Source organism: Agelaius phoeniceus, chromosome 7, assembly GCF_051311805.1.
Source record: "Agelaius phoeniceus isolate bAgePho1 chromosome 7, bAgePho1.hap1, whole genome shotgun sequence".
NCBI lineage: Eukaryota > Metazoa > Chordata > Aves > Passeriformes > Icteridae > Agelaius > Agelaius phoeniceus.
In genome coordinates this window covers 22,407,329-22,433,273 of record NC_135271.1, presented here as the reverse complement: position 1 = coordinate 22,433,273, position 25,945 = coordinate 22,407,329, and the positions used below count along the sequence as shown (strand labels likewise).

The window sequence follows — 25,945 nt, the reverse complement described above, 5'->3', positions numbered from 1 at the left end:
GAAAGAGAAGACACAATCTGAAGACAGAGAGGGAATTTAACTTTCCTTGGGATTCTTCATAGCTTGACACATTAAAAAGATGAGCATGCTTTTCTAAAATCTACATTTTACCACAAATTCAGCTGTTTGGGCTAGACCCAGAAATATTCAGAAATGGAGTTTCAATACTGTGAAGTTCTCAACAGAAGGTGTGACAATTGTTTTTGGCCTTAAAAGCCATTGTCTAAATGTCTTACCTGTTTTATGTGAAATTGAAGCAACAAGTTAATTTTTAAGGAGTTTAGTTTCTTTAGAAGTCACCAGAAGGAAGTGGAGAAACTATAGTAGATTCAATTGTTAACTAGAGACCCTGACAAATGCCTTATCCCCCATCTTTCAAAATGGGTGTGTTCCTTCTGCCATTAGTTCAGAACCCTGCATACCCTTACTCTTAAGCAGCTACCTTAGTAAAGAATCAAAAGTGTGCATTTCAGTCCTCTCACCATTATCCTGACTTGTATATCCAAATTAATACACTTTACAATTCAGATCACATTTAGAACATTGTGTGACTCCAAGTTGATTTAATAAATCTAATAAAATCTGTTTGGTACTTCCAATTTCTTCTGCACTTGGCTAGAAATAAATCTATACTAACTGTGAGCCAAAATAATATTTTGCTTAAATAAAAATTAAATTATCCTAAGTAATACTTTAAAAATATTATTTCTGTAACCTGACTCACAGTGTATTTTTATTTGCAAGTACTGTGTAATTCTATGTATTAAGAATAATATAAATAGTAGTATTATTGTTGTTAGTAAATATCATTCTAAATAAGGCTGAAAGGCATTTATTTATAATTCTAAGGCATCTGAGACCCAAACAAGGAAGGTGGGTTACTGTGCTCCATAAATCCCAAGGTTTGCATGCACCAGTCTCTCCTTGGCAGAGACTGTGATTGTCACTGCTACTGATCCACTAATTTATTAACAAAAGGTAAACTATTAAACTATTACAAATGACAGCCTTTTTATTTCTGCTCTGCAGAGACTGAACAATGGCAGTAACCACAGGTGCTAACTGGAAGCCTTACCTGTGATCACTGATAAATCAAATATTAGCAGAGTTACTAAAGGTAAGGAGAAACTGTTGAGAAATACTCAGTGCTTTTGCTTACCGATTGCTAAGCCATCACTAAAGTTGTGAATGCCATCTCCCATAATTACCATCCAAGCAATATTAGCTATCCCAGTATCTTTCAGGTCTTTTCCAGAATGACAGTGGCCATGGGAATGATGGGAATGTTTGTGATGCCAGTGGTGACTGTGTTTTCTAGCTATCATTTTATCTTCTCCATGGCTGTCATACTCGGAATCGTGCAGCTCGTGCTCTTGGGAGCCGTGGGCGACGTCGTTGTGAGAGTGGCGCAGGTTGTTCTCCTCTTCTGCAGACAGGTAGTTCTTGGCAGGGGGCTCCAGCTGCCCGTCCAAGTCAGTCAGTTCAGTTTCGTTCAGTCGGTCTTCAGACAAAACTGAATCATCTGCTCCTGCATCCAGTCAGGTGGGAGAGACACTGAGTTAATTCCTGTTTAAGCAGCAACCACTGCACCCCGACCTAAGGGTTAACTGCTCTGGGAAAGCAAAACAAGTACTTTAACACATCCCGCTCTAGCAACTTTGTTGTCAGCATTCAATCCAAAAACTAAGTCTGTCATTGAGACATTTTTTCACAAATGTGCACGTACAACATATAAAAGTCTCCACTGCAAGGCAGCAGCACTGCTTCCATAGCACTCAAGCCAGTTTTAGCCCAGCCTACGCTGGTACCTGTAATTTTGCTACTGACAAAGTTTATGGTTCAACACTGGCAAAGGAGAGTTGCCAGAATGATGGTAATGTCTTAGAGCTGTAGATGGGATCTGACTGGTTTAGGAAACCCTACCTGGCTCTGTCTGCATGTGCCCATACAGGTCACAGCTCAGCCTCCACTGTCATGCAGACATTTCAAATATATGTTCCAGCCACTGCACTGCTGAAAACTTTCCATGCTCTGTGTCAGTTCCCCAAAGCCCATTTGAGATTGTTTGCGTGGAGAAGGCTGCAGTCCTAACCCTCTCTTCTACAAACCAATCAAATTAAATAAACCTAATTTGAGCAAATAGGTTCTTCATCAACAAATTAATTCTGCAGCTGTGCAGGCAACAGAATCTGAAGGTTATGAAGTAAAGCCTTTGCCCTTCTCTTCCTCTGTGAGAAGGGGGATAGAGCATTTCTTCTGGGTACACACAGAATGAGCATCCACAGGCTGTCATGAAGGAACAGTGTGCAAAAATTGTTTTGGATACTTGAGAAGTATTCAGGATACTCGGTTGTATTTATGGAAAGAAACAGATTTTGTTTATCTGTAACTGGTCAGATGCTGGGATCTTCGAAGTGGAAGATATCCCCATTCATTGTGTGGGTGTTCATTTTTGATCTAATTTTTGCCAGGGCTGAGCTAGTCAGTAACAGCTTAACCAAAACAACATAAACACCCTGAAAACAAACAAACAAACAAGCAAGCAAGCAAACTCCCAAAGATCCACAGCCACCCAAAACATGACTGCTTCAGAAGTCTGAGAACCATCTCTATGGCATATTAGGAAATGTTCAGAGTGCTCTCAGATCTAAAGAAAACAAAATAAAAAAAGATTTAATAGGGAAAAGCCTATTAAGTCTTATTAACAATGATTTGCATAATAGCAGCAAAACTGTACAAGAGGTTACATGCTCCACACCATGCCCCAGTAACCTGCTCCTACTTTGGATCTCCCAGTCAGGGAATTCTGACAATAACTGCCTACCTGCAAGGGGTTTCAGCTGAAGCCAGTCAGCATCTGGCCTGTTATTTAATTTGTGATCAGAAAGTTTCCTTCCAATTGGTGATTCTTCAGGCTGGGGTTTTTTGCACCATTTCTGCTTACTCTGCAACAGAAAGCAGGTAACATCTGGTTTGTGACAGGACATTGATGGAAATAACAGGAAGTGAACTGCTGTCCAAAAATCTCCTAAATAGATCAAGATATTCTCTCTTAACATGTATGACAGAAATATGTTACCTTCAGAATACTGATCTTTATAAGGCTCAGCAACAATCCCTATTCCAGTGGGAGTTCTTAGCTACTTACCATGGAATCTCACTCCCAAACTCTTACACAGAGATATGTTTCACTTTAGTAAAAGGGGATATTCTGACAAGGATTGCTCTTACACCTCAGAAATACTTCTATGCAGCTATTAGATTTGTTCAAGAAGGCAAACTTGAAGCAAGAACAGCTCCTCGAATTTGTTCAACTTTTTTTTTTGTCGCTTTATATTCCTGTAACTTCCTTGTACTTCCCTTTAAGAAAGCAGCAAGCTTTTCTCTATCTGCAGCCCATAGAGCAGATGCCAAGGATCTGCCAGAGCAGCCTAGGGGATTTAATTATTTAATTAATCTCAAAGAAGATATGCACAATGTAACAGTTTTCATCCTTTTATCAGAAGATCTAAGAAATTCCTCCTCCAACACAGAAGATCTTTTGGTGCCTGTCCAGCTCAGACAGCAAGTCTGACGTGAAAACAGAGAGGCTGAAAAGTTTTCACAGTCATTTTGGGAGAAGCAAGTTAGAATTTCACCAAAATAATTTTCTCCTCAAAGCTGAATGACAAAGGCAAAGGCTAAAACTGAACTTTCATCCACACTCACACTCCCCAGGGTACTTGCTCTCCTTTTATACCCCTACCATAAATACAGAGTGCTCCCAGCACTAAAAATCCAATCATTTTTTGAGAAACAAGTTAAAATTTGTCAATTTACAGAAAGCAGGTCTGAAAATTGTAGCATTTTTCTGATGTGGAAAACCTAGATACCTGTGTTACACTGGCATTGTTAGGTAAGAGCATACTGCTACATTTCTTGTCAATTGTCTTGACAATTGCTGGCTCTATAACCAGATCTTCCTTACATGATGCTTTCTCCTGTTTTTGAAAAAAAACCCAGGAAGCTTTAGATGCAGCTTCCTCCATCAGATTTCTACACTGTTTTCCCAAGTTCCCTTGTTGAGAAAAGCAACTTCTTTAGGAAAGGGATCCCTCACATAACCAGGCAGAACACAGAGCAGCAGCAGCACTTGTTCACAGAGCAAACACAATTCCTCAGCACTCACAAGGTAGCTTTAGGGAACTCATTTTTGAACAGCAAACAATTCCAGCACCTACCTTTTGTTTATTGTAATGTTTGTACATTCTTATACAGTGCTCAATGATGAAGAGAACATAAATGCCTCCAAGTGCCAAGAGCCCTTTGAGCACGGGGTCATTTTCCTCCAGGAAGCCCTCGGCGTGCACGGCGTGCGCGTGGCCGTGCCGGTGCGAGTGCCTGTGCTCGTGCACGTGCCCTTGGCCATGGTGGTGGCTGTGGTTGTGGCCTCCGTGGGACTGGTGGGAGAGACAACAGTGACACCACTGGGGCAGCCATGACACTAAAGTGGCACTGGGCCAGAAGAAACAACAGAAACCCCCACCCTTTTTTGCTTTTTCTTCACGCTAACACATTTTGTCACATAAGTTTTTCAATAGATTATTCATTACCCTAATCAGTAAAAAAATTTCTCTGGGAATTTTTTTTTTTTTGAGGAGGTAGATTATGAAGCTTCAGCTTTTCTCTCACAATGCTGAAAATGAGACTAACACTCAGAAATATCATAAGGAATACCATTCTTACTCCCCCATTAGCAACCAAGCCTTATGACTTTTTAAACTATTACTGTCAATTACAGCCTAAATTCTGATCTGAAATATGAACTTAAAAAAACCTCTGAAACCACAACCAAAAATGCGTATTAGAATTATACAAAGAAAACATGTAAATATTAGTCTTTGTGCTAAACAACTGAGGTAACAGAATTTTAGAAGACACTTCCCCTTTTAAGAATTACAGTACACCATCGTGAATTAAAAGCTGCTCACCTTGCTTGGGCAATTGCTTGATTCAGTACATGAGAGGTTACTTTCTCCCTCAAATATAGCAAGCAGGCAGGTTAATCCCCAGGAAATACTTTTAGGTACTGATACACAGCTATCAGTAAACAAGAGACAGCAATACTGCTAATTTTAAAATACTCTTGTTGGGTTCCTGAGTGTTTTACAATAGTGTGACATCAGTTCAACAATGAATATACAACTACTTTTCCCCTCCTTTTGTTTAGAGAAACACATTCCCTTCCCTTCTGTCAGCAGAAAGTCCCCAAAAGTGTTGGTGTCCCTCACAGTCAAGTCTATCTACAGGTGCATCAGTGAACCTTTCTTTATTGACACTATCAAACAATTCCTTGAAAATTCTAGACTCATTTACAATTAAGAATAAAAGGTGAGGAGACCATACTTACATGTGGCAAGAGATGGAGCAGTGCATCTCCACTCATTGTTCCTACAGCCAGAGCTACCAAGAAAGTTAGAAGAAATTTGAAGCACCATTGGTTAATGATGGGAACCAAGATCACACCTAGCAAGGAAAGCAGGCTAATGACGGTGATAGAGATGATACCACAAAACCAGGCTGTGGGAAGAAATGAACACAGAGAGGTTATCAGAACAACACCTGGAAAACTTTTAAGCCTGATTAATGACTTTCAATTATCTCTTAAGAGCGTGACTTTCCTTTAACCTAAGATGTGTGATTGTTCATTGAAAAGGTGCTGAAAAATTTAAAGGCAGTACTGAAGTCCACAGCAAACCAGAACTACACAGGCTTATTCACAGCACAGTACAATGTAGTGAGACATCAGAAGACAATTAGCTAGAAAGAGCCCAGCAATTCTGCCTGATTGTTAGTTCCAGGCTTAGCTTTGCAGCCCTTCATGAAACTAAAAACTAAAGGTTTCATACTGGGACAGAACCATCTCTGCTACTTAACTTACAAGGGCTCTACAAGCACTAATGTGTATGTAACAGTTGTTTTTAATATGCTTCTGATGCAAAATTTTTCTGGATTCTGTATTTCTCCCCATTTGGAATCACATGTTTAGTTTGGCACTGTTTATTTCACCTGGTGCTTTGAAACATACACCTTTATTCATGAGAGGACTCAACCTTCGGCAGAGGAACTCTAAAATCAAATGCTACAATAAGAACTTGAACAGCTGAAAGCAACTTGCTGCCACCAAATAGCAGCATTTATTTCTTCTGAGAATCTTTACTGTTGCCATTAGAAGAAGTGATAATGGGATGTGGTACACCCAACATATTCCTGTTCATGAGGGAAGATGTAAAAATTTCTATGTGACATTGAAAAGAAGGAATTACAGAAGAAACAGATCCTATAAACAAACATGGCTCTTTCAGTCAGCATTTCACTCTAATAAAGTATTTTCTTTAAGTTTTAGTACAGAGGCTTTGATTTTCTTCCACAGGGTTTTTCCTAACTCCACTTTTAATCAAAAATGCATGTCTACCACATTTTGCCAGCTTTAAGGTAAGTTACAGCTCCTGACTCAGAATCCCTAACATTTCCACATTTCAGAGTACGACCTGACTTTCCTTGCATCTCTGAGGGTCCACAAGTAGGGGAAAACATCCTGGAAAATGGGGCAGGGTATGTGTGAGAGAAGAAGAAAAGAGGAACAAGTGTGTTGTAGCTGCTCAGTGTCAACATGAGGGTGAAACACCCCAAGAATTCTATCTGTACCAAACCCACTATGGAGCAGATTTATACGACTCTGCCAACACAAGTGTGGCTGCTGCAGGCACAGTCTGGTTCAACACCAAAGCTCACAACATCTGCTGCTTTAAATGTTATTTTGGGATATTCATTCTTACTAAATCTGTGGCTGTCATTCCACAACACTGCATAAAAGGAAACAATCCAACTGAAATGCAAGGAGTACAAGACCACATCCACTGGGAGAAAATGACTGGAAAAAGCTTTAGCTAGTATGAAGTGTGCACTGACAGACATGAGTACTGAGACCATAGGAAAAGAGAGTTGGTGGCAAGGCAAAGTCTGCTGTCAGATGAGGAACTGAAAAACTGAGGTTGGAAAATGGGAATACGAAAGTAGGTCTAAAGTTCAAGCAGGACCATGATGACCAAAATAGTGCCACAGGTCCCCAGACTGATCCCCAGAGCACTTCAACACATAGCCTGGACCGAGAGGCTGTGCTGAAAACCCAGCATACATGGAGCTGTCCCTCAGTGCTCAATCAAGCACACATGCACAAGCAGCCCAGATAAAAATGATACAGCCTTTGGGCAGGACACTGCCACGGGATGGGCACACTGGTGCATGATCAACAGCCTTACATGGAGAAAAATGGAAAGGCTCAAGTTTCATCTATCACAGCGGGGTTGGCAGATACACCTCTGAGGGGCTGGAATACTCCTGTGGATGATACAGGACCTAAACATGGCATCATGATTAAGATAAGGCACATGGGGTTAGAACAAGGAATCTGTGCCCCTCTCGGATTGAGCCCCAGGGAGCACTGGCATCTGCACAGGCAGAATTACAGCTTGGACTGATCTGAGACACTTCTCCTCAACAGCTCTAAGCCATCTCCAGCTCTAAACTAAATGCTCCCTGATTACTTGTGTGACTTCTACTGGCTTCATTCAGTAGCAGGGGGTGCCTTTCCTTTTCAGTTGTTTACGGGCCTCAGTGGTGACATTTCCCCCTCTTCCAGCAGCTACACTGTCAAAGGTCAGTTCTGTGGATAAGCCCTTGAAAATCCTCCATTAGAAGATGTCACAGAACTATCTGTAAATTACAGGAAGAAACCCAACATGGCTTCATAAGTTTTTGGCCATCAGTTAATTAAATTACCTTGCTTTAGAAAACCACAGTTAGCAGAGGTAATGGAAACCTAAAGGCTGGTATCAATGAACAGAAGCAACACAGGCCTGCTAACATTGATTGAAAGCTTTAACTGAAACTAAACCACAGAAAGCTCATGTTTGAAAGTGAACTGGATCCTCCTAACTTTGGTGAATACTTCTATCTAAAACTGTTTATATTAGCTTATAAGGTGAGCACATGCTTTCATTTCAGTAGAGTCCTACAAGCTATAGGTTAAGTTACTCTATGACTGACATTTGCTCTACACCTCCCACAATCCCCACATTCCAATAAGGACTTGTTATTTTTTGATTCACTTCCTTACATAAGAAGGAACAATTATTATTATATCAACTGAAATCTTGCTGTAATTAATACAAGAGAATACAGGAAATTGTAATGAAGAATGATTTATCATTATCTAATCAAGCTGATTTGTTCTGCAGGTTACTATTTGAGAGCCAAATCAATGAGTTAGAACCCAAATTTTTACAGCTAACTGGCAAAGGTGTTATTTATACTCAAGATATCAGATGCCATAAAACATGTTAAATGTTCACAATAAGCTTCAATAATTTTGCAGATTAAGTCTCTTAAAATGTTAAAGGTTCTCAAGCTGAGTTATTAATGAACTCCCTTTCTCATTACAAAAATATAAAATGCAATCTTTTAAAAAGAAGCACTCATCTGTAGAAGCTTCCTAATTAAACTGGTCCAAAGCATGTGCAACATGACAGTTTTGTATAGGGTTTCAACGTTTTAATTGGCAGAAAATGCTTAGAGCTGCTCTAGCAATGCTCTTGGGAATCAGGCAGGGGTCAGCTCTTACTACACTGAGACCACAGCACAAAGCAATTTGCTGTTGTACAAAACACCCACTGTATCTGCTCTATGGCAATCTCTGAGCAGCTAACAAGACAACAGATGTGTCACTAGAGGAGATTTATCTATAAGAAGTTAATTATTTTAATGACACTGCAATTGGTAAGAAAGATTACCAGCAATGCATTCTTCCCAGCAGTTATTAACATCTATGAGAATGCAGTTATTTCAAGCTTTATTTCTAATGATGCTAATATGCACCTATGTACTAATCAATCCTCACATTACCAATACTTTCATTTTCAAAATACAGACATTATATCTAAGATTTTTTAGATTTTTAATATTTTAATGCAATTAAACATCATCAGTTCCATTATAATTTATATAGCAATGGCAAACATGTATTTGAAAAGTACATTCACTTATGAAATAACAACAATGGATTCTACCCTTAGAGTAACTGCTTTAACAGTAGTAAAAATATTTTAACTTAGAACTATGGTGATGAGAGAAGAAGTCTACTCAGTTTTACTCAAGGTATGCACAAAAAAAAATAAAACTGGCAACAGAAGATTTTGATGGAACACTTCTCATGTGCTTAGAGAGAAACAGTCAGAAGAGGGAAGTACTAGAAATGACAATTTAAATGCTCTTGTACTTGCTTATGCCTAATTTTCAAGTTCACCAAAAAATATGCATGTCAATTCTACAGACTTGTATCACTGTGAAAATATAAAAATAGTAAGACCTAAAATCTTATTTTCCAGTGAATGAACTGTGATGATAGTGTTGTTCTCTATTCCTGAATTAACAGGTCCAGGTCAAATTTATTAAGAAATTCAGTGCCAAAGTAACACTGTAACTTTTCAACTTTGAGACAAACATATGGACCGCCTCAGTCCCACTAAGAAAAAAATACACCTACCTGATGCACCTGTTTTATCTTTATTCTCAATTGATGCATTTTTATTTCTTGCAAGATCTTCCAGCTCATCATAATGTACAATACAAAGCCTTCTCTCAATCTGGTAGAGCAAAGCAGGACAGATGTACACGAAGAGCTCAGGAGATATTAGGGAGCTGGCTTCCAGACCATAGTACCGTAGCAGCTGCGTAGCATTTAAGCACTGCGAGCAAATTGTACAAACAAATTAAATATAAAAGCATCTATTTTCATGTATGGAAAATGCAGGATATTATTTCAGAACACAAACAAAGCAGAAACTTTGGTCCAAATGTTCCACCAGTGCTAAAACATGTCTTAAGCTGATCTAAGTGGTTTATGAGAGAAAGAAACAGTAAAAATATCTGCACTGCACACTCGAGTCTCCCAACACCTACATAAGTTTTGATAAATGTCACTGAAAAGCAGTTTCCATATTCTTCACACAGTACAGCAATGGAGAAAAAGCAACAGGTGAAGAGTGGAAAAATGTAAATCCAAAATAGGTTTTTCAACACTTGTGTTTACCTACCAACATTCCGTGTTTTGAGTTTCACTTTTTAATACAGCTTGAAACCTTGAACTCAGCACTCTCTCCATCCTTCTAGTTCAAAATTACGACTTTACAAGGTCCTGCATTTGTAGTTAACTTTTAGTTAGTTTGTAGTAAGGGGAAGGGATTTATGGTGCTGAAGGACAAAAACAGAAGAGCTTCCACCGAGCACAGTGCTACTGAAGCTACACCTGCAATTGCTTCTTAATCTCTCAGGACAAAATCTCTCAGAAATGTGCTGAAAAGATGCAGGTATTCTTGGAAAGAGTGTTTGTGCAGTTTTCAAAAATGTTAGTGATCTGAGATTCAGAAAGAAGTCCAAAAAAGGGGTGTGTGGTGGTAGTATTTTGGAATATTGGGAAGCTTTACAGATCAAGCTCATACACTGTATTACACTATGGTCGCAAGCATGCCTCTCTGTTATTTGTGGGTATGCACCTTCAGTTATTATGTGACAGCACTGAAAGCCAACTTACCAGCTCTGCATGTCACACTCACCTCTTCATGCTTGTGCTCATCCTCACTGTGATCCTTGTGCCCACGTGCCACAGGGAGGGCGTGTTTCCTCACGCTGATCTGCTTGTGCGAGGCCTCTCTCTTGCTGGTGTGGCGGTGCCCGGTGGCAGAGCCCACGCTGCCGTCCTGGTGGCCGTGGCCGGCGGAGCGGTCACCGCCGTGCTCGTGGTGGTGCACGTGCAGGTGAGAGGCGTCGTGGCCGTGGTCATGTTTGTGCACGCGGTTGTGCTCGTACTGATCGCCGGCATCGTGCTCCGGGGCGTAATCCCACGTGGCGTCTCCTGACGTCTCGCTGATCTTCTTCTGCTTCTTCTTCTGTTTGCGCTGTTTGCGCTCGGGCTGCTCCTGCGTGGTGTTGGTGTCCGTGGCAGGCTCGTGGCTCTGCTCGGCGGGGTCGCCGTGCCCGCCGGCGTCGTGGCGCGAGTGGCGCGTGCCGTTGTGCTCGTGCCGGTGGGCGCGCGGGTGCTGGTGGTGCTGGTGCCGGCGGCTCTGGTTGTGCACGTGTTTGCCCTCCTCCTTCAGCGAGGGCACCGCCGCCTCTCTCTCGGTGTCGCATTTGTGATTTCTCTTTGCAGACGCACCCGCCGTGGTCTGGTTTTCTGAATCTGAGTGGCTGTGAGCATGGTTATGAGGATGAAAATGCTTTCCTTCCTGTACTTCCAAAGCATACAAGTGAGAAACATGATCATGGCCAATATCATCATGATTTATCATCACTACTTTTACCTCTCCCAAACCAAGGCTTATCAACAGTTTTTCCAGGCCAAAAAAAGATAATCTTCCATTTTCACCATAGCGATCAAAAATCTTTTCAATGTAGTATTTTTGTTCATTTTCTGCTTCCAACGTTGAAAATTTACTGGGCATAGATTCTGTTCCTCCATTCTGGAAGTATGATTCATTTGAGATCTGATAGTCATTATGGTCGTGCACACGATCCTTTTTGGGACCGTTGTTGTGTCCATCTCCATGGCAATGATTGCACTGATGAAAAATAAATGTCAGCAAACAAATGATGCAAAATTTTGTGTGCATGTGTACCTTCATCTCTGTTTCCTACAAGAAACACAAAGGGATGCACTTAGCTGCAAAGCAATCTCAGTGTCAATTTATATGGCCTATCAGTTTGGTACTTATGCCAACTGAATCACTCACAAAGCTTTTTAGATATTGGCAATAAAAGAATAGCAATTGCAGTACTTTTACTGCAGAAATTGTGTTAATGTACTTTTCTTATCCCACAGTGAGACAGACTGTGTATTTTAGAGATGTGGTTTTACAAAACCATACTGACAGGAGGCGATGATAAGAAAAAGATTAACAATATTTACAGTCAGTCATATCAGAATATTTTTGTGCATATTTTCAGAGGCATCTATACTTATGATAACCTATAATATTGAAAATCTTGATAAAACACAAGCTACAAAAGAATGAAAATTGTTTTAAAATAACAATGCTGTAATTTCCTGTTCACAGGGGTGACAGGCAGGTAATACAGCTGAAAACCCACACACCATTTGTTCTCTTTTTGTGCTGCTGAAGTGCCTCCACTAAACACACACTGCACAATTCCCTGTTTTGAATTCATCCACTATCAATGTACAAATAAGCTGCCATTAACTAACTTCAATGTATTGCTTATATGTTTATATTTTTAGTACTTTTCACTTACATTGGCTTACTGACTTCAAAGATCTATGTAGACAGCCATTTAAAAGTAGGGTTATATGGAAAACATCTGCTTATGCAACTCAAAAAATACTGTTAATGCTGACAACTGTTGAGCTGAAAGCACTTAGGGCTGAATTTTAGAAATTATAGCATTGGGACAATGTGGTTTTCAATTTAGTGTTACATGTAAAAAACTTACAATTCAACACCAGGTTGTGAAGGAGACACTGCAAAAGCTTATCTTGTGTTCATAATTGAAAACAAGTCACCATTTTACACTGCAGCAAATGCAGGCATGTGAGGGGACAGGACACAGGCCAGCTGTGCTTTAAGCTCTTGCCACTCTTACCGGTGGTTTTAGTTCCTGATGTGCACCTGGACTGGAGCTGCCACTGGCCCTCCATTCCCAGACACGAGTGACCTGCTCAGCACATCCTAAGGTGCCGCTGACTCTCACATGAGACAGGTGAAATTTGGTTACCAAGGCCCCCAGAACTGCTCACTAAAATGTGCTTTGTGAAACTGGCCAGGAAAGTCCTCTGCAGCAAACCATAAACATTTGAAGTCCATCTGACTTTCCCAAAATATCTGTTGGAAGCTCCTATACTTGTAACAAGTCGGCAGAGAAAATGAAGGAACTGCTTTCTAAGGACTTTATATGGCAAATAAATGTGTCAACACAGGAGACTGGGAAAAACCTTTCTCTTGGTAATCTCTACAAATCCAAACTATGAAAGTTCACTTTTTCACTGGAGCTTCAAGAACTTACAAAACTTTTTTAAAAAGCAAAACTCTCTTTTGCAATGCTGTCCCATTTAAAAACATAAGCCCAGAAGAATATCTGGGCTTATGTTTTTAAATGTAAAATGTAGGCATCTGCATCAAAATTAATTCCATGGATGTCAGATAGGTCAATGGCTACTCATTGTACATTAATGCCTTATTTTTATAAACAACTGGTCAATTATCAGTCTGGAATAACCATAGTTTATCTCCAGTTCAGTCCCCTACATTCCAGTTACTGATTTCAGGGCTGGGATAAACTTTTTCAAGTAGTTCAATATGGTAAGTTCACCCCCAAAATTTCCTGAAATATTATTTTCATGTATTAATATATATATAAAGTAATACTACTTTTGTAGGTAAGAAACCTTTTCTCCCCCTTTGCCACATACTGGTAATACAATCAGAACAAGCAAAGTTAAATAATTCTCATTTAAACAAGCATGATCCAGACTAAAATATCTCTACCAAGAAATTCATGACTAAAGCATGCTCATAATCCTTTTCACAACCTCATGATCTTTTCCATGTGACTGTCTCATACAATACTACTAATACATTACTTGGAAACTTAAGTCATGCATCCCTAATTGTGGTGTTTAGCTTTGAATGGTACCTTTTCTCCATGCCCTAGTGGTTAAAATAGTTTGCAACCTATGACTGTGATTCGTTGCTGAAAAACAAGAGCTGATCAGTCTCAGAGCAGTTTCAAAATCAATTACTTGTCTGTTTTCAGTTAAAACAGTAATAACCCTACCACAGTATTTTTGATCTTCTATTGTATAATATTCTCTATCTTCCATTGCAAATCTTGTTATGGAACAGATAATTAAAAAACAAATGTTCCAAAAGAACAGCCAGAAAGAATTAATTCTTTCTTTTTAAATGAGCTTCATTATTCTCTAGGCAACTGTAAATACCTGTCATGTTTAACCTGTCAGGCAGCACTCGTGTATAATACTGGAAAGCTGAAGTTCTGTACACTTCAGTGGCACAAAATTGTGTATAGCTGATCTCATTATAGGAACATTAAGACTCTCAAATCCCCCAAGAGAATATGCAAGGGCAGCCTGAGGAGAAGGCTACACCAAAGTTGAGAAAGACTCTGCCTATTACTGCTGTCAGCCTTAGCCTGATTCTGTTCACTGTTTGATTCCCTGCTGCCTGCCCTTCCCAGCTCTGAGGGGCAGAGGAGGGAGAACAGCTCCGAGCTGTGGGTCAGTGAAATACAGCACCCCTAAAGGGCAGGGCTGAACCAACAGCACCTGCTGCACCTCCCTGAGCTGCAGGGACAACCAGCAGAGTCCTTCTGACACCTCAGGCAGCGGGACAGCCCCCAAGCCAAGCTGCACAATCAGAAGGTGTACATTTGCAGGGGGGCACAGATCAGGTGTGTCCCAGCAGAGGGCATGTCAGGAAGGCACACGATGCTGCCATCCTGGGGCACCCATCCCCTCCCCACACTGCAGTGCAAGAGATCATTCCCAGCACATGGAGAACTGACTGAACTCCCACACACACACAGAGCCTCAGGTGCAAGCACATGGGCAGTAGTGCCATGGAAAACTCAGCACATCTCCGTGCAAACCACTCGCTGCCTAGCATGTTTCAGCTACTTAAACAAAGGCATCAGTCATCAGAGTTGGGTTTGGTTTTATTTCTTTTAAAATCTTTCTTTCATTCAATGTCCCTTGGATTTCTGAAATTTATCTACAGTGCTTACTATCTATTTCAACTGTTTGTTTTACATAGCACTTTATGCCTTAAAGCCTGGCATATAATTTGTGGGGACATCTTTGTTTATTTATCACTGACTGTTTCACTGAGACTAGAAAACTAGTTCAAGAGTTAGGCTGTACTTTGAAACAACAAACTTGGATTCAAATAATGCAGTCATACAAAATTCAAACTGAAATGAAAGCCACATCTGTTATTCCAGCACTTGCAGCCCACGCAGTACAGCATTTTTTCTGTGTACAATGCTGACAAGAATATTTTAAGTGCCCAACTTTCTTCCCCCTAACCCTTTTCGTTGTGTACTCCCAACAATTTTAATAACCTGAAATATTTGTAATATAAATGCACTGATTTCTTCCCTTCCCACGCTCCTTCCCAAGTAATTTCAGTTTCACTCCCTTGTTGTTTAACTTTCTTATCCGTGTTTTCTCTGAAGAATGTTCTGCTCATCTATGAAAAACATCTTTGACTCCTCTAAGTTACTCAGCTTGAATGCCACAGAGAGGAAAGTGCCTTAGCAAGATTTCATGGACTTCTACGAGTTCCACACCAAACACATGCTCCAGCTAAGCCAAGAGAGAACCCAGAGAGACAAAGAGGTGCTAAAAATAAGGAGAAAGCCATATTTTTACCAAACTAAACATTCTCACTGTGAGGCAGGGCAAGTTCAGCACTTGTGTAATTAATTTCTATTAGGAACTTCTCAGAGTAACAGCTCTATGAGAAATGCCAATTTCTTAAAAAGAGAAATATTCCTTGAAATAATTATTGACTAGACAAAGACAGTTTTTCTTTCAAGTCCTAGAAATTTAACTGCTTTTCTATACTGCAGGTATTCACTCCAGTGTATGTGCAGGAGAGATGTATGCAGCTTCCCCCCATCCTGAACAGTGCAATACTTCATAAAAATATTCAGTTAAAAATAAAAAGGCTGGAATCTGAAAATCTAGATGAACCTACTCTATATTTTTTTAATTTCACATTTTTAACAAATACTAGAATACAAAATCCTATTAATCTAGCACACATTTTTAAGGTAAGTTTTTAAAAAAATTAATGTGAAATTAATATATTGTTGTTACTGAAAGACATTTTAAGAAAGCCATAAACACATTTTAACTAAATAATAACAATCTGTTTTTGTTTTATCAGTCTTAAGCCGACAGTAGCTTCTGCTAACGGACACAGGAAAACATGCTACAGATCAATAAAGTTGAAATTAACCATTTCTAACTTCAGTTCTCACCCATCTCCTGTACTTTCTTCCTTCTTCAATTTCAGTGAAACAGGTTTATGGATCTCAGTGAAACAGGTTTGTGGATTTCAGTGAGCCTCATTCATTTGAAAACCTACAGCCCAGTAGGAGGGGCACTTTGTAAGAAGAGAGCATTAACTAACTGATCCAAACCCTGTTTGCCAAGTTAATACCAGGTAAGACTTACAGAGTACAGAAAGCATTTATGCATAACTGAACACACCATGAATACTTCCTAAAAATCTGAACTGTGAAGTATTTGAAAAGCCAAGTCCCAAGTGTAATAAAATGATCTTGAACTAATACAGTAGCAATCTACCAGCTCAGTTATCCAGAAAGGAGCATTTATTCTGAACATAAGAAAACTGGAGAGCCTTCTTCAAAGGGTCAGTTATTTGTAAGAAATTGCTGAGTACAGGATCCTTCTCAGAGCTCAAGATAATATAAAAACTTCAGAATACTTGGAAGTTCTGTAAGTACTAGTTCTGCTCACCAAGAATTAATTTGCAGTCTTTCATATATAAATTGGATGTAGTCCATGAAACACCTATTAATGCACAGAATTTATAACAGAGCCAATTTGCTTTTGTGCCAATATTCTGTATTGAATATACTGTTCCATTAGATCGTATTAAGATACCAGCCAGCACTTGTAAGATTGAAATACTTGAAAAGATAAACCACTTACAGCTGCATTTTAATACTTCATTTTTCTTCTGAAAGTAAGCAAACTGTTTTGGTTACAACCAAAGATGAAGTTCAACAAATATTTTAAGATGGTGTTGCACTTAAAGCAGCAGTGCTGCCCTCCCCCACTGCTTCACTCTCTCGTTCCCATGCCCACAAAACCATTTTTGGACACCAGCACATTTGTTTGCTGATCTGTTCACTGTGCAGCTGTACAACTAGATTCTGCTGAAAAAAAAGCCTAGAAAAAGAAAAAAAAAAGATTATTTTCATGACAGATTACTTTTCCTATCTGGCTCACTGCACTGTACAGCTGCACAAAGAGCACAGTCCACACAAAAAAAAGAGCCACCCAGCTTTAGGTGGGAGCACCAGTCACTGATCTGGTTGATCTGCAGTCTAACAGAACATTCTGAGAGAGCACAAATAAAACAACTGGCCACCTCAAAATGCACTCAAGTAACATTGAAACTTATTTCCTGCTGAACACTATTTGAAAATAATTTCTCCAACTTTCCCTTCAGAACAGAATATAACAATATTTCTAATAAAGTGTTAAAACCAGTTGCAGTACTTTTATTCTTATAACTTACACCACTATCCTTGCACTACGTTGTAGTACTTGTGGTATGTTAGAAGGCATAAAAGGCAAGTCTTTGATGATTGTTTAATACCTACATCTATATAATAAACCTCTCTTCATCACTGCTGCAATCAGAAAGGGAATTATGTATGCCTACTGCTACGCCAATGTCTTATCTCACTTGAAAAAAACCAGAAAAATAAATTTTGAAAAGCTGTCAATTATGAAGTCCACTCAAACATGAGACTAAAGCAAACTTTTACATGTGCCATGCCAAATTAGTGCCTGATTGTGAAGGCCATTCCTAGAACAAAGAGGTTTCAAATTATATACTATTGAATCAAATCTGTATTTTTAGATCTGTATTTTTAAATAATGAACTGACATCACAGACTTTTCTAAGGTGCCCTACCAACAAGCCACTCAAATTCTTCTTAATAAAGTTACTCAGTCAAGAGAACAAACCAGGAGAACTGCTACTCTTAGAGAGCAGGCAGCTAGCTACTGGAACCAGTGACATCTTGAATTAGTGAGCTTCCAGATGTGTCTTTGTTCAGTAATTGTGGGAGACAAAGGAGTTTGTGAAGGTGTCCTGGCAGATTCAGAAGTAACACTTATCCAGTCTGACACAGGAATAAAATAGCAGTACATATTTCAGCAGGTAAATCCACCAACGAAATGCCCAGCTGAACCACTTAGTGTCATTTTCATCACATATCCAGGTGAGACCCCAACAGAATTCATGCCATTTCCCTGCCATCATTTATTTGAACCAGGATTATTCTGAAAGATCTACCTGGCTACTCATTACAGGTTTGTGTAGTGATGGAGGCAACCATTCAAACTGATACAAATACTGACTGGCTTTAAGAATCACTCACCACGAACAGTAAACCTTTCTTAGCGAGGTATTAGCTCAGAAGTTTAAGATGAAATAATGAAAACACAGTATTCAATACCCAATATTACTCTTAGTGCAAGATTAGACAGAAGAGGGGCAAGGAAGCACAATATTACTGGTAATATATGAGGCAGAAATATTAAGGGTCTGGCATTGCTTATTGTCAAGGGAAGTCAAACTGAAGCAAATTGTAACTGCATGCCCAGAACAAAAACCCGCAGAGCACGTGAGGCATCATTTTGGTACTTCACTCCTATTCAATCACTGCTTGACTGAATACAAGGAACTCCTGTATGACACTTTTCATAGGATATGGCAAAACTCAGCAAAAAATGTGGGGTTTTCCCATTGTAGAGATACATTCCTTTCATGTGTAGAACAATGTACTCCTCTAGGTGTTTCACCGTGAGAATATTTTGTTTATAAAATATAATTAATCCTTTGTCTTTGCTGATTTACCGTTAACAATTAAGCTATGGTGATGGAGAAAATTCCAGTAAATTAGTTTATTTATAGGATCTCTCAGGATTTTCCACAAATATGTGGCAATCCACCTTTCTCAACTTTATTTCTGTTTTAAGAACTCAACAACAGTACAATACAAGGCAAAGTATCATCTTCAAAGACTGGGACCAAAGTATTTTACATCACTCAGCATAACTGTTTACTGCAATTAATTTGAATCACAGAGCTTGATACAAGGGAAACAACAATAATTTGCTATACTTGCTGCATTGTTATTAAAGCATCTCATCTTCATCTGTTCTTTTTTAGGAGTCAGCATTAACCCCTCACATTCCTCTCCCTACTACTGAACATAGTTAGCAAAAGCCAATGTAAGAATTTTTGCCTAAAGCCACTAAAAATGAACTTCTGTGACTCTGTATCACACTCTGCAAGACACAGATACATAAATTTAGACTAAACACTTTAGAGAACTCAATCTCTTATCTGGAGTACAAACACAGCAACTCAGTGAAAAAATAACTAGTTATGGGCATAATACAATGAAAAGCAAAATTTTGTATATACATCCTGCTGCAGCTACTGAGTATTTATTTACTGAATGTATGGTGTGGGAGCAAGTGGACCCTGTTAATATAATGCAATGCCTCTGCTGGACAATTGCCTCAAAGCACAGTTCAGAACAGCAAGGATGGAAATCTATCCTGTTTATGTATTGTAGCAGACATCAAATAAATAGGAATATTTTATATTTAGATTAAAAAACCTAGTACTGCAAGGCAACCACGTTATTTTGCAACTGAGATACTGTCTTCTAGAGACGGATGTTCAGGTCAGCACAAAAAATGCTGCTATATTCTGCAAACAGCACCAGACAATACATATGGCCTATATGACACCGTTTGCATTTCATGGATCAAAGTGTTTATCAGGGCAGCGGAGCCCTGGTGGAAAGAGGCCTTCCTTGACAGGAATGGTTACAGGAACTGCACAGAGCCCTGGAAGTAATGCAACCATCATGTGAAACAGAGTGCAGTCTGCCACTTGGCAGTGAAGCAGCTTTTCTAGACTGCTCTGTACAAGATATGAATGAAGCAGGACTGAGAAGCAGCCCTGGTTCACTGCTCCCCCTTGCAGGAACACTCACTTGGGACATGACTGGGGATTGAATTCAACTGCCAGCTGTACAAATGACATATGGCTATCATGAACAGTCCTAGATGGAATTCAGTGCTACTCAATCCTATTTAAAATGCAAATCAGTATTAACAAAGATATTGCTCAAAAAAAAATCCATAAAAAGAATGTCTACTGAGACTACCTTGAGGATTGCATACACTTTTCCTTTGTTTTTCTTTGCTGCTCCAATCTCAGTATGGTTGCATGCTATTATCAGCAATTAGCTTGGTTAAAGGGTAACTATTTATAGATATCAAATCACCAGGTGTAAATAATTTATCATTTACAGTTATCTTTGAGAATTCAAGGTATCATTTTTGTCCATTAATAATCATCACCCTAAGGAGCTATTTATGAATGTAGTGCAAGTCAGGTAATCTAGAGACCTGCATCTTTACATATAAATTGTATGACAACCCCTGCCTGTAATTCATGTTGGATTACAGTGATCTTTACTAGGAGCTGCGATCGGTAACTATTTCTAAAGCATCTATAACCTACATGCAGAAACACTGCACAAAGTCCCTGTTTATTGTATTTACAATTTTATACAGATTCTGCATGAAACTTCTTTCACACATTCTTAACCTGAAGAGCATTTTATCTCACATATGCATTTTATCTTATCTGACCAACCTCAATGTAGATTGATGACTTTCAGACATGATCAGTTAGACAGCAGCTTCCAGTATTCCAAAGACTTTCTCCCAAAGCTAGATTGGTTCAGCTATCTCAGTGACTTCAGAACTGTGTCTTTATCACTTAAGATATTATTCAGACTTATTCACACTTATTCAGAATTGTGCTTATCAATTAAGCACCAAATTGAATGCTTATACAATTTCCTGTGCCTCTTAACAGTTCAGAAACTCTTTCTGGAGTTTTAAGTTCTCTCTGAATATTTCACATCTTGTACAGACGTGCTACTTTAATACTGACTTGTGACTGTCAACACAGAACAAAAAGAGGGGCAGGTTTCTCTCACAGACTTCATGAGGCTACAGAGAAGGTGACAGCCAGATGAGAATGAAGCTCCTGGTCACTGAGAGAAAGGCCAACAGCTGAGTCATTCCTGCTCTGCGGCAATGGAAAAAGCAGCCAGGAAATGGAAAGAGAGATGAGGCAGCACAATGTCAGAGGAGAGCATTTCCAGTCTCATGAATCATGTCCCCCAGCATGGGTGCAACACCCTACATATAATTCCAACATCCCCTTCTTCTCAGAAGCTTTTCAGACTGACATCAGCAAACCATCATCTTCCAAGTCTTTTATGCTGCTTTCCAGCTTTCTGGGTATTAAAACCTGTACAGACTTTGCACTATCACAGAGGTAACAAAAGTGACTTCAAACAATTATTCTTTAGCTTCTTTACTCCTCAGATTTTTATTACATCCAAAAAGCCTGGAGCAATGGCACTGACTCAAGAGCACTAAAAGATTGTGAATAGGGGGACTGACACAGCACATACCTTTCTCTCCTTTAGGAGGTTACACCATGGCAGGACATGGTTTCCAGCATTTCAATCAGTTTTTGAAATTTAGGAAAAAAAAGGTTTTATTAGCTTTGCCTAAGTGGTACACATTTCCTTACCAGACCTTATTAGGTGTATTTCAAGTAATATCTCAGCTGTAATTAAAGAATGATGTAAGAGCAGTCGTAATTCTTTCTGCATTAAGTGTTACTTCAGGCCTTTATCAGGAAGATAAAATTACTAGTTTCATTTAAGATAACTTCAGTAGCCCACCCCCAAAGATAATACTTTTCAGATGATAAAATTGTTTTAAATAATTGCTCTCTAAATTAAGTTGGACTCCCACAGTAAACCAGGAAGTTATACAGATTTTCTTCACATTAGAATAGAAATTGCTTCCCGAAAGGCATAAATTCTCCTAAGGAACTCACCCTGCACCTAAAGCTCAATCCTGTGAAAAAATACCTGCCCAAGGAACAGAACTGCCATTAAACTTCTCTGAAACTTCTGCTGACATTTTTAAATGTGTTACAAGAAGTCAAGACACATTTGACAATTCTGAAAACACCCTACAAAATAATATGCTGTGAAATACCAAGGGTTCTGACATCACTGATCATCAAACTGAGAAGAAAATGGAATGAGGTTTTCTCATTCTAGTATCATTTTCACTGCTGACACATGCAGTTATGTCTGTCCATTAGTTTGTACAGATGCCACCATCCTTTCACCAAGTTTCACTGCAGTAAATGACCAAATTGTAACTTGCAGAAAAACTTTAATGGAGTTTGGCTTTTAAGTAGCTTTTGTAATTTTAATCAGCAATTCCATCTGATGAAAACATGTAAATGTTCTCAAATTGATTTACTTCATCACTGATTTATCAAATGCCTATCACACATTCAAAACAAACTTCCACTTCTGTAAAAACTGTGACAGAGACAGGAATAAGTCTTTACAATAGGCACAGTCATGATCAAACGACATTGAAACTGGAGAGCAAAGGCAAACAAGTCCAAACGCTTCCTTTAGGACTATATCCGAGCTTAAGTCAGTGTGATCTGGGCACTACTTAAAAAGTCTCTTCAGACTTGAATCAGCCACTACTTTGCAGAAAATGTATTAAGAATAGAAAGAGTAAATTAAAGCTGCTTGACTTACTTAGTGAAGACCAGGAAGTACCTATTCCATGTTGGATACATTAATTTTGCCATACCTATATATATATATATATATATATTTATCTCACTGTCAAAGTAATGGTGGTCATCATGTGCTTTTTTACGTCAAGTAAACTTTCTAGAACATGTCTGAATTACCCTGATGATCCAATTTAATGAAATTATTTTCATGCAATTGGAAAAACATCAATTAAGACAAAGCCTGTGAGCATATTTGAATAACTTTAAACCACAGCTCTGCTGTAATTGCACATTTTATGACTGACTGGATATATGCTGCAAACTTAATACTTGGGTTTTATGTAAGCCAACCTGGAAAGCACAAAGACCTACAGATATTAACTGAAACAAAGCACACTTTTTTGGAATTTTTTTTACGTAGCTAGAATCTCCAGTCATACTGCCTACTCCAGATAGGTAACAGTGTATAACAACCCCTCTGCACCCACCCATGGACACTAACGTAATGCCAATATGGAACTGCCACCATTAATCTCATCAAACACACACAATTAATTCAGTCTGTCCATCTATCAAGACCCTATTCTCCTTTAGAAATAGATTGCATGGCTGCATACTTTTTTACTCCAAAGTATGAGCTAAAAGCAGTCTAAAATAAAAATGCTGCAGGACACCACCACTAATAAATGGTTACTTTAACCATTAATTTAGCACAAGAATTTAGCTGGTAAAGTATAGTGACACTGATCAATGTTGCTGGGGACCTCAGTGTTTTTTCCAGTTCTTGTCTTACATGACCACGCCAGACTATTAGCCTATAGAGCAACCATTAGTCCCTCACTTTGGAGTTACATACTGTGCCTCAGTCCCAATTCCTGTTTCCCTACCATCTGAAGCAAAGCACATTATTCGGCAGAGGAAATCAGACTGCATTCTCTGTGAAAGTCCAATTAAAAACCCTCATATAATACCTTTTTAATATAGAAAGTTTTCTATTTTTATGTCACTGTGTCAGTTACTACTACCCAAAGGGATACAAGAACATACCCACTGGAACATGCCAGGAATTACTTTTGTTAACTAGATGACAACTGCTTCCGCTCGTCTGAAAACTAACCAGGTCTTCCAGTGTGCATTTCTCAGTTCTGTATCAGGCTCGAGGTTATCACAGGCTCCCTTGGTGTTATGGTACAAGATCCTACCTTAATAAAAAAAACACATTATGATTGCTACTTACACACATACAGCGTTACGAGTGCTACAAACCAGAAGTATTTCTACTCACGCAACTCTTGTTCAGAGAGTTTTATCAACTAGCAGGCATGAACACTTCTACAAAGAGGCCCAAAAATGACAAAGATTGCTAGAGATTTTAAAGAGCAATTTTATTCCGCAGTTTCAACGTTAAGTGGGTATTTCCAAAGGACGCAGCATAAGCAGCAGAGATGGTCGAGAACAGGAAATCAATGTTTTTCCCTCATCACTTCTGTGTCTGTACAGCACAGCGACAAAGCCTCCTGACCCTTTCGCCCTTACCCTTATTTAAGGTTACGTGCGGGTTACAGCCCGAGTGATTTTTCCTCAGCTGTTAGCACTAAATCCCAGCCGTAAGCCCTGCAAGATTTAATGGCCTGGCTTGTTCATCACCCACCGTCCCAGACTGTCCGCAAACACCGCCAAGTCCTGCGGGCTCCGCACGGCTCCCGCACGGCGCTGCCGCCCTGCACACCCGCAGCGCCCACGCCGGGCGGGCAGGGCCGGCTCCTTCCCCCCGCACCCGCGGCCTCCACGTGGCCGCACCGAGAGCGAGCGAACGAGCGAGCTCGGCAGGGCCGGGGCGCGCCCAAAGCCGCACTCCCGGCAGGAAGGCTGCCGGAGGGAAGCGGCAGAGCGGGCACCGCGCGGCTCGAACCCGCCGGGACACGGGGCCCACCGCACCCCCCGACCCCCGCCGCCCCCCTTTCTCTCTCCGCCCGAGCAGCCCGGGCAGCCGCAGCGCCGCGGCCACGTCCCGGGCCGCCCGTTCTGGGCGCGGGGGCGGGGAGGATTTACCTGCCGCATGGTCGCCTCACGAGCAGAGGAAGAAAGGGGGTGGGGGGATGCGCCAGGGCCGCGGCGGCGCCTCGCGCTCCGCCTCGGGGGGAGCCCGGGCGCGGCCCCCCCGCCCGCCGCCCCCCGGCCCCCCGCGCGCACCCCGCGGCCTCGCGCCCCGCCGCCACGTGATGAGGCGGCCGCGCCGCCGCGCGCCCCTCTCGCCGCTCCGCATCGCGGGCGAGCCGCTGTCCGCTACCGCCGCTCGGTCCCCGCCGCGGCTCCTCGCCCGCACCGCCGCCCCCCCGCCCCGGCGCGGCCCGGGCCGGCCGCCACCCGCTCCGCGGCGCCGGGCGGCTGTGGGGGAGGGCATGTAAACAAATGGGGTTTTATAGCTACCTCACTCGAGTGCCGTGTGCATCTCCCTCTCCGCTCGGTACCAAACCGCCGCGGCGCCTCCTCCTCCTCCTCCTGCCGCTCCGCCGGCGCTATTCACAGAGCCGGCTACGCCGCGCTCGCCCTGCACACGCGGCCCCGCAGCCCGCGCTGCCCAATGCGCAGCCATTTCCTCCAGCGCTACGAAAGTGGCGTAGCGGCCCTGCCCGCCCGCCCCTCGCTGCGGCGGCTCCGCGCACGGCCCGGCCATGGCCGCGGGGCCCGGGAGCGCCGGAGGGAGCGCGGCGGGCCCGGGACAGCGCGGCTCTGTCCCGGCCGAGGGAGCCCGGCCTGCGGGACCGGGGCCGAGCTGCCGCCTCTGCAGCCGCCTCGGGAGAGGGTCCGTCTCTCCCCAACAGAGAGCAACAACAGGGTATTCGTACCTTCCTATGGAGCTGCCTTCCTACGGGGGTACCTTTCTGGGCCGAGGTGGGCACAACCCCCGTTTATTTCACTCCACAAACTCCTGTCAGGCTCGCTCAGGCCACCAAAGCCTGTGCAGGCAATGAGCGTCTCCCATGGCGCGGTGGAGCCCCTCGTCACGACACACTCCATTCCTAGACAACAACTACAGAGCTAAATAAAGCCCCCAAACCAAACCTTGGGTAAATCAAAACCCTCGCTAGCTCAACGCCGAGGATCAGGGGACATTTTGGTTTATAACGTAAGCCCTACAATATAGTGGAGTCTTTCACAACAAATCATAGTTTAAAATAGACCAGCATGTTTTGTAATGGTTATTTATAGGAAGCACGTTCAAAGGCTGAAGCACAGTTATAGGAACGTTTCAGATAAGTTTTAGGCGGTTTCATTTTTCTCTTGGAGAAATTCGCGTACAATTTTCACGACATTTTCCTCCAAAAAATAGCTAGTGTTTCCTTTGCAGGCTTCAATCTGGAAGAAGCCTGCAGTGTATCTAGAATGTATCTAGA

General features: G+C 41.1%; 1 protein-coding gene across 11 annotated transcripts in view; it reads right to left on the bottom strand.

Moving 5' to 3' along the window:
- Positions 1–25,945, bottom strand: part of SLC39A10 (solute carrier family 39 member 10) — a 212,112-nt gene that overhangs the window by 7,208 nt on the left and 178,959 nt on the right. For 3 of the 11 annotated variants that reach the window (XM_077181197.1, XM_077181198.1, XM_077181202.1), the window contains 6 exons: positions 10,653–11,726; positions 9,584–9,785; positions 5,390–5,559; positions 4,221–4,439; positions 2,825–2,945; positions 1,160–1,528 (listed from right to left, as the gene is read on the bottom strand). In XM_077181197.1, coding sequence (XP_077037312.1) covers positions 1,160–1,528; positions 2,825–2,945; positions 4,221–4,439; positions 5,390–5,559; positions 9,584–9,785; positions 10,653–11,717 — 2,146 coding nt within the window. In that variant the 5' untranslated portion in view covers positions 11,718–11,726. The other 8 variants (XM_077181193.1, XM_077181203.1, XM_077181192.1 and 5 more) reach the window with 8 other exon arrangements.